This window comes from Notolepis coatsorum (genome assembly GCF_963971535.1).
Source record: "Notolepis coatsorum genome assembly, chromosome: 4".
Classification (NCBI taxonomy): Eukaryota; Metazoa; Chordata; class Actinopteri; order Aulopiformes; family Paralepididae; genus Notolepis; species Notolepis coatsorum.
Genome location: NC_140168.1, coordinates 206,089,954 through 206,106,341, shown reverse-complemented (window position 1 = coordinate 206,106,341; position 16,388 = coordinate 206,089,954). Strand labels below are relative to the sequence as shown.

Genomic DNA, 16,388 nt, shown 5'->3' with positions numbered 1-16,388 from the left:
ACTTTTTCATAAGCTCAGCTGCACTATAAATGTGTTTTTTTGTTCAAGTGTTGATGTTAGAATGTTCAGATGCACATCATGCACTTGTTTGTTTTTTATTTTATTTTTATATTGAAATGTTGAAGAGGAGATGTTGTAGTTGTTGCACAGTCATAAATGAAGCACTTTCTGCAGGAGATGTTGCAGATGTGGCACATCTGAAGCACTTTTTTTGAAAAGTATACTACTTTCGCAATGTAGTTAAATAAAAGTTGTGAAAATGTGGTTGCGTGTTGTGTCAAGTGTACATATATTCATAGCACGGGGAGGTGCCGTGGCAGTCCGGCCCCTGGCCCCTTGGGTTTCTGAACAATTTAGTTGAATAGCCCTGGCCTACAGGGAAAAACACATTCACAACAGGCAGCAACGTTTATTTTCAGCCAAGTATGGTAATAAGGTAACTATTAGGATATATATGGTATGGATTACTTACTCTTATAACTTATTACTATCTGTGGTAGCTCTAGTCTCCACCTACACAAATTGTTTTTGTGCTGTCCATTGATCATGCACCTTCACATGGTAGGCACATTAACTGTAGGTCAAACTCCCCAAACAAACAAGCACACCATTGATTTAATTGCCATATAAATCACATACAAATATCTAACTATTACTCCTCTCTGAACATGAATATAAAACAAGAAGGTGATCTATTAACTGTGTAAACCTTATGCAATATTCATCATTGATATTTGAATACTTGAAATCTGTATGAACTGAGTAGTTAGTATCAAATGAAATAAGATGAAACAGCTCCATGCATTCATTGAATAAACAACTATTTGCTCATTACCAGTATGGTATTGTTTAAATTGTACAGCTTTTTAGACATCTTTGTCAGGGAATTCCAACCATTCTGGACCTGAATGTACCAGTTAATTGTAATCATCTCTCTCTCCTTATGTCTAGTCAAGCCAGGTTGTGGAGGAGAGAGACAGGGATGCACAGGCTATAGACTACTTTGCCCATCCTGACCCTGCTATGATGCAGGTGTTTTTACATCACCACCCAAAACAAGATTCAGCCAAGAGTGAGTGAGTACACTGGTCCACTTGCACTGGTACACTTGTCCATGGCACTTACTACCCAGCTTTGTAGTGGTTTGGGGGAATAGTACAGTAGGTACGCATATTTAAGGGTACCGCAAGGATGGTGTACTGGTGGGTGGTGTCCGACCAATTATGGTGGGCCGGTCTGGGCCAAAAATGCCAGGGCCGATTTTTGGTCCCAGTCCAGCCATGGGCTCAATACACACAATTGTTAAGGGGATGCAGACGAGAGAAAGACTTTCGTCTTGTTTACATCAGGGTCCCCCATTTTCAATTCATCATAAATAACCCTAGATATTTTTTACTTACATTTCAAGAAATCTTGCCAAGCCAAATTTGCTGGCAGGCAGATTATTTTACTTGTTACGAGCACATTATTTGCTAAAAACTAGTTTGTATTTCGTATTTCTGTCACTCACACAATTTCTGCAGTGTGGAGTTCTCTCTCCTGATTGGATAAAGTTGGAAGGGATACCAGAAAATGTATTTTGTGTTTACTGCAGAGAGGGAATGTTGAGCTATTATTTTAACATGCAGACCACTAATGTTAATAAAGAAAATACCACTTACAGCACCTTTAACGTCCGTTTTGAATGGAAATGTTGGCAAGGTTCCCTAGCAGCCCCTTGGTAATAGTAGCTATGCTCAAACAATAATGTTGACTCTCATTGACGAGCACCAAAATAGAACGCCTTTAAAAATAGCCCTGCCTCACACTCTCATAACAGTCTTATTATTTGTATTGTCTTGTCACTATTATTATTATTATTATTATTATTATTATTATTATTATTATTATTATTATTATTATTATTATTATTATTATTATTATTATTATTATTATTATTATTATTATTATTATTATTATTATTATTATTATATTTGAAAAAAAAGAAGAAGAAGAATACCAAATATACGCCAATAATACCGACCCGTTTGGAGAATAATCAACAATAATCGATGTAGATTCGCTTTCCATAACATGGAAATGGTAACAACAGATGAGGTACTCAAAAAACTGAGCGCCCTCCAACCTAACAAGGCCACCGGCCATGACAACATCCCCTCCAAATTCCTCAGAGACTCAGCAGCCGCCATCACCCCAGTCATCACACACATAATAAACCTCTCCATAAAACAGTTACACGTCCCCAAGGACTTCAAAATTGCAAGAGTGACCCTTCTGCACAAAAAGGGCAGTAAATTAGACCCAGGCAACTACCGCCCTGTTTCTATTCTTACCTCCATCTCGAAACAGGTTGAAAAGTACCTAGCGGAAAAAAATCTAATCTATGAATTCCAATCTGGCTTCAGAACATCCCACTCCACTGACACATGCCTTCTCTATTTGAACGACCACATCAAACAAGAGGTGGACGCAACCAAATAATGCGGCATGGTCATGCTGGACCTACAAAAGGCCTTCTACACTGTCAATCACTCCATTCTGATTGACAAGCTAAAAGCAATTGGTTTTGATAGTCTATCAGTGAGCTGGATGCGATCCTACCTTGAGGGGAGGGAACAGATGGTGGAGGTAAACGGTACCCTATCCCCCCCCCCCTCACAATGAGCTGTGGTGTTCCACAAGGAAGCATACTAGGACCGCTACTGTTCCTAATTTATGCAAATGACATGTCGTCAGCTAGTGACTGCAACTTGTTCTTGTTCGCAGACGACTCAGCCCTGCTGGTCTCGGACAAGAACAAGTTACAGGTTGAAAAAACCCTCAGCTCAGAACTCGGCAGAATCTGCACCTGGCTCGCTGATAACAAACTATCATTACACCTGGGTAAAACAGAGTCCATTCTCTTCGGATCAAATAACAAACTCAGCAAGACCGACGGCTTCTCAGTTACAGTGGGTGACAATATTGTCACAAGGAAAGATGAAATTACATACCTAGGTTCCATCCTAGAGGCAAATCTTTCCTGTGACAAAATGGCATCCAAGGTAATAAAGAAAGTCAACCAACGAACTCGATTCTTGTACCGGATCTCCTCTCTGGTAAACAAGAATACCCTGAAGACTCTGGCAGGAGCACTCATTCAAGGGTACTACGACTATGCTTACACCTCATGGTACCAAAGCACCTCAAAGGCGCTAAAAACAAAATTACAAACATCTCAAAACAAACTGGGCCCCGTTCCATGTACGTGGTTCAACTAAGTCGATCAACATGTCCATTATCCAGCTTCAGTTAACCCGATGTTCAAAGCCGGGATTTTCCTGTTTCACAAAGGAGGATTCAGTCTCGTTAACTCAAGCCAGACTTGAGAGTCAGGCTCAAGTCAGGCTAGATGCGCGCTCCCGTTTTAGGTGGAAAGCCAGCACGTATCGATGGCAGAGACCCTGATTCTCAACGGCATTGATTGATTAATTGATTTAAGACTTTATTGACAGATTGCAATAGGCTCAATCGCCTCGCCGACAAGTTAAATGCGTTATCTATAGGCTAATTCTAAGTCCCTCATTACCTCAATCAATCAGATTATATTTCTTTAAACTTGCCTGCTGGATTGAATAATCAAATGAGATCTTGCTAGCGAAAATTATTAGTTAACTGTTATACAGAATTACGATACGGCTCTCTTACCCATTGATTGATGTATAGTCAATCTTTTACTTATCTTCTCTGTGGTGTAACGGGTTCTTCTTTTGACTTTCACACGGACGACCGGGGTTCAAGGCCCTAGTCTTTTCCTTCTTTTTGCAATATAGGAATAATTCAATTTGGTGCACGTTGAGAGCTATATAAAGAATGACATCCTCAATGCATGTAGATTTATAATATTTTAACTTAAAACCAGGCTACTTTGGCGTATAATCCTTAATATTATATTCAAAAAAATCATATTGGAAACACGGGGATTTGAACGCCGGTCTCTGAATTGGCAGGCATGAGCACTACCGCTGGGCCACTGGGCCAGATGGGATAAATTCATTGTTTATACATTAATGAACGAGAGACCCGTGTTTAGAATATCCGTTGTTTTGAATGAAGTTTATCTCTTTATCCTCATTCATTAATGTGACGTCAACGGCTCATTCAATTTCTCAAATCCGTCAAACAGCGCATCTCATCAGACATCTTAATCCCAGTTACAATTAAAATAACCACATCATGTGTACATCGCACGAGCGAGAGCCACCGTCGCCACGGTATATATAACGTGCATTATTTAGGACAAAGTGAATTTAATATCAGCATTTTGGGTCTATTTTACATTTCAAAAGCCCCCTCTGGAAGAATGGAGCACAAAAACGTAATTCAGAATGGTATAATGCAGATCGTAGACTGTGGGAATAGTTTCAGGAAACGGGCTGTCACTTCTTTGCGGGGGCGTGGCGATAGTTCAGGCTAACTTGAACTTGAACTCTGCTTTCGACCAGGCTCAAACTTTTGGATATGTTGTCATGGTGATTTGGAAAATCCAGGTACATGAAATCGGAAAGTCAGGCTAACAGAGTTATCCAGCTAAAGTTATCCGGCTAACTCGGTTATCCCGGTACATGGAACGGGGCCCTGGTCAGACTACTGCTTGACCTTACTCCTAGAACCCACCTCACCCCTGCCCACTTTGACAACCTAGGATGGCTTAGAGTAGACGACAGAGTACAGCAACTTGCAATGGGCCTGGTCTACAAGATACACTACACGACCAAGGTACCCATGTACATGTCAAAATACTTCCCAAAGGTCAGTGAATACCACGACCACAACACCAGAGGGAGCTCCACAAATCATGTTAAACCCAGATTCGGCTCAAACAAGGGACTACATGTTTAGCAATTATGCCACATCAATGTGGAACGCCCTACCCAAAGCTGTAAAGGAATGTGAATCACTACCCACATTCAAAACCACTCTCAAAAAACCCCTACAGGAGACTGCAATTCGAAACTGGCCCCTGTAAATGTCCTAACCCAACCCCCTCCAATTTACAGTAAATAACCAAGTATGGTTTTGTCAATATTCGAATGTACAGTTTTGCTTGTACAGTTGTACAGTGTCCCCCACCCACCCCTCCTACCCAACCCCCCCACCCCACCCACCCAACCACCTCCAATGTACAGCCCCCCCCCCAGGCGCAACTCTGCGTCCTGGAAATGCTACTCGATCCTCTTAAAAACTTCTGTTCCCAAATTCACAAAAAATATTTTTTGCATCGGAATGTATATAAAGCTGTTGGCGTTTTTATTAAGGAATAAAAAGGTTATTATCCTGAGCTTGTGCCACAGGCCAATTGCTGCAGCATGGCCCCACACCTCTCAGTTGGCCCGGGTGCTGTCCGTGTCCGCGGTGCTGAATCTTACGCGCCTGGCTGTATGCGAAGAAGGTGGTCACTGACTGGTCACCGAACTGGCTTCTGGGTCCGGCTTACATTACATCCCCCCCCCCCTCCCCCTCCTCCCCCTGTCAATACATATTTGGTGAATATAATCATCTATTGATAAAGACTATAAACGCATCCTTTTAATAGTGAACGGCATCGTCTTCTCGGTGCATATAGTGCACTGCACACACAAAACAAAAAAAGTCCAGTAGCCTGGCTGGCTGTGTCTAACCATCATCCACCACCGAACGCTTAATAATAAATAATTAAAGTGAACGAGGGGACGCTGCTGCAGCTGATTTGCTGATGTCAGGGATCCAGTGCAGCATTTCACGGTGCAGGGTGTATAAGCCATCTGCCTCCCTCCGCGCCGGTGTTTCTGCAAAACCTCACACATGCACGCCCGACAAGAAGAAGAAAGATATGCCGTCAATTCTCAAGATCTGGGCATTGTTTTCTGTGACGTTTTTGTACCTCTCTCAACCGGTTGATTTGAAGAAGGGCTTCCGATGCCCTTCGACATGCAGCTGTTCCAAGGAGTCCATAATTTGCGTCGGATCCTCCAATGTCCCGCGGATCTCCCCCAACGATGTAAACTCCCTGTGAGTATATAGCTAAATGTCGTGATTAATAGACACCTATACGGTAGTAGATGTATTTCTAAGAAGCAACACCCCTATAGCCTAGTAATGCGCAGTAGGCTACATGCGTATTTTGGCTAAATCACCCCCAGTAGCTTGATTGATTGATTGATTGATTGATTGAAAACTTTATTAACAGATTGCAGAATGGGTACAATACAGTACACCTCAATACATACAATTGTTAAGGGGATGCAGACCAGAGAAAGACTTTCGTCTTGTTTACAACAGGGTCCCCCATTTTCAATTAATCATAACATAATATGACACACACGACATATAGATAGACTTCTCTGCATGGGGTCCGTTCCTAAGCCTGTTAATTTTCCTAATGAGATGTGTACGGCTGACTTGGGGTAGTTTTAAGAGGACAATGCAGTCCCCTCTCCTTTCCGTCTGTTTTTTTTATTTTTTTATTTTATTTTGTTATTTGTTATTGACTGTGGTTTCGTTGCAGGAGCATCGTTAATGGGACGTTCTCTGAGGTCAAGGAGGCCATGTTTGCTCACATGCCATCACTCCAGTTACTGTAAGAGTTCTTAGTATTGATTTACCATTCCTTCCGTGTTATCATCATCACCTCAACTTCGAAGAACCGGTCATTCTTCAAAACTGACCAGTTTGCATCCAACATTCACTGATTCGTTCGATAGCGAAATTCAACAAAAGTTTCTGCTATTGGTATAGGCCAAGTGCATTGCGTTTATATACATATAGCTACGGTATACATATTCAGAAAACTGCATATACTCAAATATGTATTCAACTATAACTGCTTTAGTGAATGGTATAGCAATAATACAACTATATCCAAAGTGTTCCTAAAAAGTGGTAATCGATTCTTAGGGCAGTCGAAATCAGAATAAAATTCCCTAAGTGAAGTCCTATGAGGCTTGTTGAGAATTGATACCAGACCACGTCATTTATCTCCCGAAAAGATAATGGGCTTGAGGTTGAAAGCAACCCCCCCACCCCCTCCCCCTACCTTACTAATAATACTTACCGGAAGCCATCGATCCACATTGTCACTCCATTATTGATTGTAGTGACGTCGGCGTAAACACAGGCGTGGCAGGTATGCTAAGCGCGTCGCTGTGTGACATACTTCCATGGAGGAGTGCAGCATCGGCCATCCCTGTAAACATCCCTGCCCTCTCCCATCTTAAAGTGGGGATGGGCAACAATACAGCCCAACAACAACAACAACAACAACAACAACAACAACAATAATAATAATAATAATAATAATAATAATAATAATAATAATAATAATAATAATAATAATAATAATAATAATAATAATAATAATAACTTTACTTATATAGCACCCTTCATACAAGAATAGTCTGGTCAGTTTGGGGCAAATATGGGGTCAAGGCTGCAAATCATGATTAACATTTGAGACAATGTTTTTCTGTTCATTTAGGGTCCAATAAAGAAAAAAAAGCAAGGAGCCCAAAAAATTTGGTAGGCGAAGTCTCTGAAACAGCCATGATTTTGGGCTCAAAAGTTGCGGAAACACCACATTTATATTAGTGTTATGAACAAACATATGCCCTAAAACCTTAACCTTTTGAGATATTCATGAAAAACCTTTTTTTATCTCTGAATTGATCAGCGCCCAAGCCACTTCAGCCAAATCTGCTCATGAAGGCCATGCAGTTAGTTTGGGCCAAAGTCCTAAATCATACTAGTGTTTAGGTTGAGGCTTTGTTATAAGATGAGGACCCCAACAACCACCCAAGAAACAAAGCAAACCACTTGAAGTCCAAAAAAACTTTTTTTTTTGTATCCACTTTTTCTCCTCTTTTTCTACTCTACTCCATCCCAATTCCACTGTGCCAATTCTTCCCTCCCCTGTCTTGAACGTTGCTCGCATATGCCCCCCACTGGCCGGTTGTAGGGAGGATAGAAGCCTTGCATCACGTGTCCCCTCCGATACACGAGGAGGCAGCCTGTCACATCTTTTCACCTGCCAGCGCGGACTCTCATTTGTGAGGTGTAACGTGTGGGAGGCTCACAGTACCCCCGCCATTTCCTGTCTCTGCTGTGCAGGCGTCCCCAACGCGTGTATGCTTTTACAAACGCAGTTGTGTTTCCGGGTTCCCGTTTTGCACTCTGATTGGCCGCTGACACAGCGTACGCCCCCCTCGCTATGAGTGACGCACGAACAGCTGTTTCCACGCGCTACACGACTTTCGTCTTGTTTACATCAGGGTGAACCCTGTTGCGTGCCACCACCCACTTCAATGACAGAGCTCTCATATTTGCAAATGCATAAACTATATCTTAAATTATGGCTATGTGTCTAATATGGCCGTCGCTTATCAATGACTTGTTTGCAGTCAACATTGTCGAAACGGATTGTTTTTTAATCGGTTCATTTTACGGATTGTTTTTTAATCGGTTCATTTCCGTTTTATACCATTTTGAAAAACGCTACACGCGTACAGTACAGTACGCGTACAGTACAGCTCAATACATACAATTGTTAAGGGGATACAGACCAGAGAAAGACTTTCGTCTTGTTTACATCAGGGTCCCCCATTTTCAATTCATCATAATAAGCGTGACTTTATATGTGCGCTAAAGTTCGCGTTTAAAGTGCTTAGAAATGCCGGTAAATGCCCGGTAAATGCCGGTTCATTCATGCTTTGAGGCACGCTTCCTGACAGGATTTTATAATATTGTATTTTATAATATTGTAGCTTGACAACGCTCTCAGCTGAGAGTCAAGAAACGACGCTCTCAGCAGTCATCTTATGCAGCATCACTTTTCACATCAAAACAAAAGTAGAACTGTAATGTGGAGTGGACTTAAACATATTTACAATTAGCATTTTATAAAGTAGAACTGTAATGTTTACTTTCTCAGTCAGTGCTAAGTGCAGCATCCCTTTTCACATCAAAACATGTAAAATATTTAAAGAACCATTAAGCAGTGTTGGGCAAGTTACTCATGAAGTATAGGAGTTGCGGAAAGCAGGATGAGAGAGCGGCTCATCTTTAACTGACTGCTTGAACAGCTGGAATCTGAGTCCATCTATACTTGCACAGTCATACAATCCAGTCTTGTTGTACCAGCTCATTACCCAGGGTTCAATAACTTCCATGCTGTTCCTAACAGTCTCAATACTAGGGCAGCAACTTAGTCCTCTCAATGTAGCAGTGAGCTCTGTCAACTTACTGTGGTTCATCCAGGCTTTGAATTGAGCATTCTTTGAGTGGCCAAAGAAGGCGCTCACAGAATTACAGCCACTGAAAGAATGGAACACAGGCATGGCATCAGCCACATCTCCACCAAGCTTCTTGTGTGCTTCTGTGATTGAGTAGAACTGGCATTTGTCCGGAACAGCAAAGTCGACGAAGTTGCAAATCACAACATACTCACAGGAACTTTGTAGTGAACCCTAGTAGGATGACAACTACATCGGAGTCGACTGTTCTAACCGTAACTGACTTGATCCCCTTGTTTAGCATGTCCATCTCATGGCAAATGATGCGGTTGTTAGCCTCCTCAAGCATCTCTATGTAGTCATAAAGCTGGATCTCAACATTTTCGCCAACGTTTGCAAGGATCTTCCTGCCGTAGGTGATGCTGAACTCCTTGCTCCAGTTCCATGCATGTTCCTTAGCAATCCTGGCAAACATTAAATTCAGGGCTACCTTGTTGTCTTGATTAGACAGAAAACCTTCAAAGAATTGCTTAGATTCCGGCACGGTGTCATTCTCACTGAAGGCCATCTGTGAACTACCTGCTGACCCCCGATTATTCCTAGTCACAGTCTTAATGTTCATAGTCTGGTAGAGGTCAGCCACAATGTCAATACAATTTGCTCCCTTCTCATGACCAATCTTGGCAACACTGTTCAACACCTTGAAGACAAAGTCCTGGAATGTCATGCCTTTGGTGAGAGACTTCGCCAGGATTCGTACTTGCACAGATAGATCTATCACAAGTCCCTCTGAGGCTGTAGATTGAACTTGTACTCCGATGTCCTTCAGGATTTGAGACTTTTGGCTGTGATAAATGTCTCCATCCTTTCTTGACAGGGCTTCTGGTAAACCTGTGATTGAAATGAATAGTTTTACCAAAACTAAATTAGCACTGTCAAATCAATTCACTTATAAAATGAATAATTGAACGTCACTGTATCGAGAATCTGGTAAGACGAAAGTTGCCTGCGTCTAAGACATTGAATAACTTTGAAATTATATCAACTAGATTTACCTGTGAATTCACCACCAAAGAGCCTCCTTGTCTCTTCTTCTCTTGATCTGCAGGCCTCCTTCAGCTTTGCAAAGGTTCCTTTAGGTGGCTTGATTGCAGGGCTAGCAAGCTGGACTTTTGCACCTGAACTTGGGAGTTTCAGGGCATTTCAGGAGATTTTCGCACTAACATCCTTCTGAGCATATACAAATCGCTCATGCACAAACTGGTCATGCTGTGTTTTGCCAACTGTAAAAACAAGGCTGGCATCTTTAGTTACCACATATGGGAAGGGAATGGATGAGTTCAACCTCATGAACTGAGCTTGGTTGAAGGGGTTGGTAAGGATCCCCTGATACACCTTGAGAGTGTGGCTTGAAAACGTTTCCTTGAAGGAGTCCACCATTTCTTTGTGTCCGTGTGCTAGATCTTGACCTTCGACCTCAGCTAGGTAGCACTGGATTTCGGGTAGGGCAAGTTCGAGTTTCCTGAAGAATTCCTGATCTTCCCGATTGATGATATCGACGTATCCAGTGTCAGACTTGATGACCTTTATATTATGCTCCTGCTTTTGATCACATACAATCTTCGAAAATCGGTTACCTCTGGTGTTTACTGCGAAAGAGCCTGATAGAAATTCCTTGAACAACTCTGGGTGCCATTTGAGCTCTTTGAGATCCTGAAGAAACACTGATGTCCATCTGGCATAGTGTGTATGATCAAGTGCAAAGTAAAGAGGAATGAGCTGCTCAAGTCCACTGACCATCATGATGAAGTTGGCCTCCCGAAAGTATCTGATGAAGATAAGATCTTTCTTGATTGCTTCAAGGACATTGGTCCAGTAGTGAAACATGGGGCTGTTTTCATTGGCCACCCAATTCAAATCAAACTGTTGTCCTCTAGATGTTTTGCCTGGAATGCCTCGTCTCTCTTATTGGCCAGGACCACAGCCAGGATTTGAATGCAGTATCTAGCCTTCTTTATGGAATTCACATCACATACAGCAGTTGTCAGACCAGTGATGTTCAGATTAGCTGAGGTTAAGATGGTATCCAGGCCAGTTCCTTTTATCAACTGGCCAACACAGACCAGAGCAACCTTCTCAAGGTGCAGCCCACCCATAAAAGCAAAGTATGAATGAGAAAACTCTTCTCCCATGATACGCGATACACCCAGAGCGGTTTTGAATTTCGGCCGTAGCCAAAACGGGCGTGGCGGAATGGCAGTGATTTTTCACAAATATCTGAAAAAGTAAAGGTTTTAGGGCATATGTGTGTTCATAACACTAATATAAATGTGGTGTTTCCGCAACTTTTGAGCCCAAAATCAACTCTCTGTGACCTTCAGGAGCCGAGATACAAAATGCCAGGCCTAAAAAGTGGGCGTGGCCGTTTCAGGGACTTCGCCTAGCAAATTTTTTGGGCTCCTTGCATTTTCTTGTTTATCAGGCCCTAAATGAACAGAAAAACATTGGCTCAAATGTTAACAGCAGTAAAATAGACATAGGCATAAAACGAGCATAGAACTGACAGTAAAAGCAAGGCAGAGAGTGAGAAAAGGGTAAAAGCAATGCAGGGTTGATTGATTGATTGATTGATTGATTGAAAACTTTATTAACAGATTGGGTACAATACAGTACAGCTCAATACAAAACAACTGCTAAGAGGATGAAGACCAGGGCCCTGTTCCTCATACATGGCTAACTGAGTTAGCCGGATCATTTTCAGGATAACTTGACTTAAACTAGACCTTTCGGTTCCCCGACGTGCGATTTTCTAAATCACTATGGCAACAGATCAAAAAGTTTGAACCTGGTCGAGGGCAGGGTTTAGTTCAGTTAGCTGGATAAACCATGGCCACGCCCTCGCAAAGAAATGCCAGCTCCCTTCCTGAAATAATTCTCACAGTCTAGATCCCATTTATACCATTCTGAATTATGTTTTTGTGCTTCGTTTTTCTAGAGGGGCCTTTTGAAATGTAAAATAATATACCAAAAATTCTGATAATAAATCATATTCAGCCTATGGATTTACTTTGTTCTAAATAATGCACGTCATATATACAGCGCTCGCAAGGTGCGATATACACACTATGTGGTTATTTTAATAACGTCGGAGCATTGCAAATGTGAATCCCGCGGGGATGTTTTTAATGAATGAAACCTATCGGGCGTTTGGCTCTGATTAGTTTCATATTCTCGGCTGTGGATGTATTTGCGCCCGGATTGTGTTTCATTCAAGCATAAATTGAAGCGTCTTCATGCGTGGATTATTGTGGATATGAATTACGACGAATCTGAATATGTGGATTGTTGAATTGTGTCACTCACACATTATTGTGATATTGTAACTGGGATTAAAATGTTTGAGGAGATGCGCTGTGGATGTGACTTGAGAAAATGAATGAGCAATTGCAAGCCTTTGACGTTTTTATTAGTGCTGTCAGGCGATTAAAAAAATTAATCTAATTAATTACAGGATTTGTAATTAATTAATCTAATTAATCGCATTTTAATCGCATAACCATTTTATGCCTGATATTCTATATTCTATAATCATATTTCAAATTGCATGTGTCCGGATGGCAGAATTCAGTACTGTATCTACAAAACCTTCTGTTTAATCATCTTCCATCTATTCATTTGCTTAGATTTTTCAGGTCTGGTCAATTTGAGCATAGTGTTATTCACAGTCAAAGATAAAACAAAATTTGTATTGATATTCTCATTTGGTTCATTACAATTTACTCAAGCCTAGTAACAGACACAGTATTTCTGACACTGGGAATACATTCCCTGAGATCCATAGATGTCCCTAGAATCAGATACCAAGAACATGCAAATGGACCATATAAAAAAAAGTCTGTAATGTGTATTCTACGTTCTTATGGAATGAATGAGATAAAAAAATATATATATAAAAAAAATAAAAATTGGAATTAATTTTGAGTTAATTTTCATAACGCGATAATTAGCTGTGTAATTAATTAATCTAATTAACGCGATAAACTGACAGCCCTATGAATGCATTTGAGAAAATGCATTTACTGTATCTGTTCAAGCACTGTTAGTGTTATTTGATGATGAACAAGAAGGTGATTAACTTGACTGGTGTCACTGGTATAAACCAAAGGTTAATCAATTCAATGCATGTATGGATGATGTCCGAAAAAGATTAAAACCTGATTAATAGTGAAACTGTATAGCCTCCAAGCCTCTCTAACTTATTTCGGGGGTCGCGCCTTGAAAACTTTGGGAACCATGTATTTATATAGTACATGATACCTAAGCACATAGAGTACAGATATCCTCATAAGTATCTATTAATTCGTATCAATTAGATACACGTTGGGCTTGTTTTGTCTACTTATTCTGAAAGAGTTTAAGTAATTATTTTCTCATTCGATTATTCATTCCATTAAGCCTACTGCCAGCATGAGATCATGGTTGACCTCTAAAAGAGGGATACGTTAGCATGTTCCAGAGGAGGTATTAGCAGGCTGTCAGCGTTGCCACCGCCTGCTTGCATCGCAGCGTCATCATGATCCCTCTCTGCGTGTCCGCACGAGGAAACAGAAGATCCGTACTTAGCGAGCGTTTGGATGTAGCAGGTGCTGAGACTGAGACCTGATTGGCTGTCTCGCAGTGAGGTATATATATGGTCATGTGACCTGAGCAGTGATCCTAGATTATAGCATTCCTACTCTTAGAAGTGTGTTGATAAGTGACATTTATTGATAACTGCCGACTAGATGCTGTAAGTATTTTGTTGTTAAAATATGTGTTGAACATTCCAACATGACTGGTCTACAGTACATGTTAAAATATAGAGTGTCTGATCAGTAACATGGGTCTCCCAGTCCCTGCAGTAAACACAAAATAGTTTTTCTGGTATCATTTCCCACTTTATACAATCAGGAGAGAGAACGATAGGTTATGTAGATAACCTAGTTATATTAGTATTGGCTAAGCGTCCCGCTCTGAGCCTTACGAGATACTCCTATCTCCTGTGATACCTAATGTATCTCCCACGAATAAAAACACATGCACCCCACCTGTATGGGGCCCCGCCCCTTATGGTGGCACCGCCCATATAACCATGACCCTGGTCATGAAACACCCTTCCTCGCCAAAACCCGTCCCAGGAAAAGATCCCTCAAGAGGGAACTCAGGGCGCGCAGAGCGGGACGCTTAGCCAATACTAATATAACTAGGTTATCTACATAACCTATCGTTATATTTCGTATTGCATCGCGTCCCGCTCTGAGCCTTACGAGATAATGGGGAAGAGCGGGCGCGAGACCCGACAGATGTACCCCCTGAGGACCCGTAAGCCCACATCAAGGGGTGCGGGGAGCCCTGTCACCCCATCCTTCCTAACGAAGGGGGGGCGCAGTCAACTCCACCTGAATGCGAACAAGAGGGAACTAGAACCCCTTGAACACACCGTACAGGCGGAACCACGTGTGACTCAACACACTGTGGCCCAAACCCATACACTCCTGCTACCCGACCAAAGGACGGGAAGCAGGAAAGGCCACAGACCCCAGAACCGCCTGGGAGACAGAACCCCCGGTCATGTCCATGAGGAAAAACCTTACAAAGGAGCCCGGGGAGGACCATGAAGCTGCAGCACAGATGGCCTCCACCGAGGCCCCACCCAGGAGAGCGGCAGAGGCAGCCACCCCACGAGTGGAGTGCGCCCTGACGCCCCCAGGGGGATCCTGCCCAGCCAACGTGTAGCAGAGGGTAACACCCTCGCACAACCAATGGGACAGGCGCTGCTCCGACAGTGCCTTACCAGCACGAGCCCCACCGTAACAGACAAAAAGCTGGTCGGTAACCCTGAAATCCTGAGTACGGCTGAGGTAAATCCCCAAGCACGGACTGGACATGACAGGTGAAGGCCCGCATCTAACTCACTAGTGTGAGGAGGAGGACGAAACGCCTGAACCACAATATCCCGGGAGCGGAAGGAACTCCGGATATTCTTAGGCACGAAAGCAGGATTAGGTCGCAGAGACACCGCAATCGGTCCGAAAAGACAGGCACTCTGGACGTACCGAGAGAGCACAGAGCTCACCTACGCGTTTAGCGGAAGTGACAGCCAGAAGGAACGCGGACCGAGGACCAATTGAAGATCCCAAGTCGGAGCCAAGGAGCGTTGCACCGGCTTAACGCGTCGAGCGCCAAGCAGGAAACGCTTCACAAGAGGGTGGCTGAACAAGACATCCCCTCAAACCCCTCATGATAGGAGGATATAGCTGCTGCATATACCCTCACCGTCGAAGCCGACAGTCTATCAAGGAGAGACTGGAGGTAACTAAGGACAGCATCCAGGGGGCAGGAGACTGAGTCCCGGCCCCCCGCCTTACACCACACTTGGAACATACGTCATCTGCCCGCGTAAGCGCGACAGTGGAGGGAGCATGCGCATTCCAGATGGTAACACCATCAGGATCAAGAACCTGCGCCCCTCAACGTACCCGTCCCAACAACTGACCTAACAGATGTATGGGGAAGAATCCCTGGCGGCACGGCATCGGTCCCAGACCTGCCTGGCCATGTCCAGACACAATCCTCACCCGTCAGGATGAGGGCCGCCCCGCGACAGTACACCTGCACCCACATTCTCCCTGCCGGGGATGTGGGGAGCCCTTAGGCCGCGCAGATGGAGGACGCCCATAGCCAGCCGCCCGCCGCCTGGTGCAGACAGGGGGAGCGTACTCCTCCCTGTCTGTCGATACACGACACTGACGTCGTATCGTCCGTCCTGATCAACACCATTTGTGGACCAGAAGGACCGCTTTCAACACCAACACATTGAACGTAGCGCAGACCGGGCAGCATGGTTTGCCAGCTGCCCCCTACTGCGTTGGCCCGACGCATCACCAGCGAGGGAGGCGTCGGTGAAAACGCGACGTGAGACAGCGCCGTAACCGTCCTAGGACGGAACCTCCCGAGCGTGTTGACAACACGCTCTGAGATGGATGCCCATAGCCCTCCAACCGTTGACTGGGAAGAGGAATACTCTACATCCAGTCTACAGCAACCCCAGGCTGGTAGAGACCTGCCTGGTACGAGACCTGACGATCCACCTTGACCGCGAAG

The 16,388-nt window shown here is 43.4% G+C and overlaps 1 protein-coding gene across 1 annotated transcript in view; it reads left to right on the top strand.

The window, feature by feature from the left end:
* Positions 1–5,851: 5,851 nt before the first annotated feature.
* lgi2a (leucine-rich repeat LGI family, member 2a) overlaps positions 5,852–16,388 on the top strand; it is a gene marked incomplete at both ends in the record, with an annotated part of 28,735 nt that continues 18,198 nt past the window's right edge. The window contains 2 exons of the mRNA XM_084312954.1: positions 5,852–6,030; positions 6,527–6,598. Of these exons, the coding sequence (XP_084169080.1) occupies positions 5,852–6,030; positions 6,527–6,598 (251 nt within the window). The remainder of the gene's footprint in view (positions 6,031–6,526; positions 6,599–16,388) is intronic.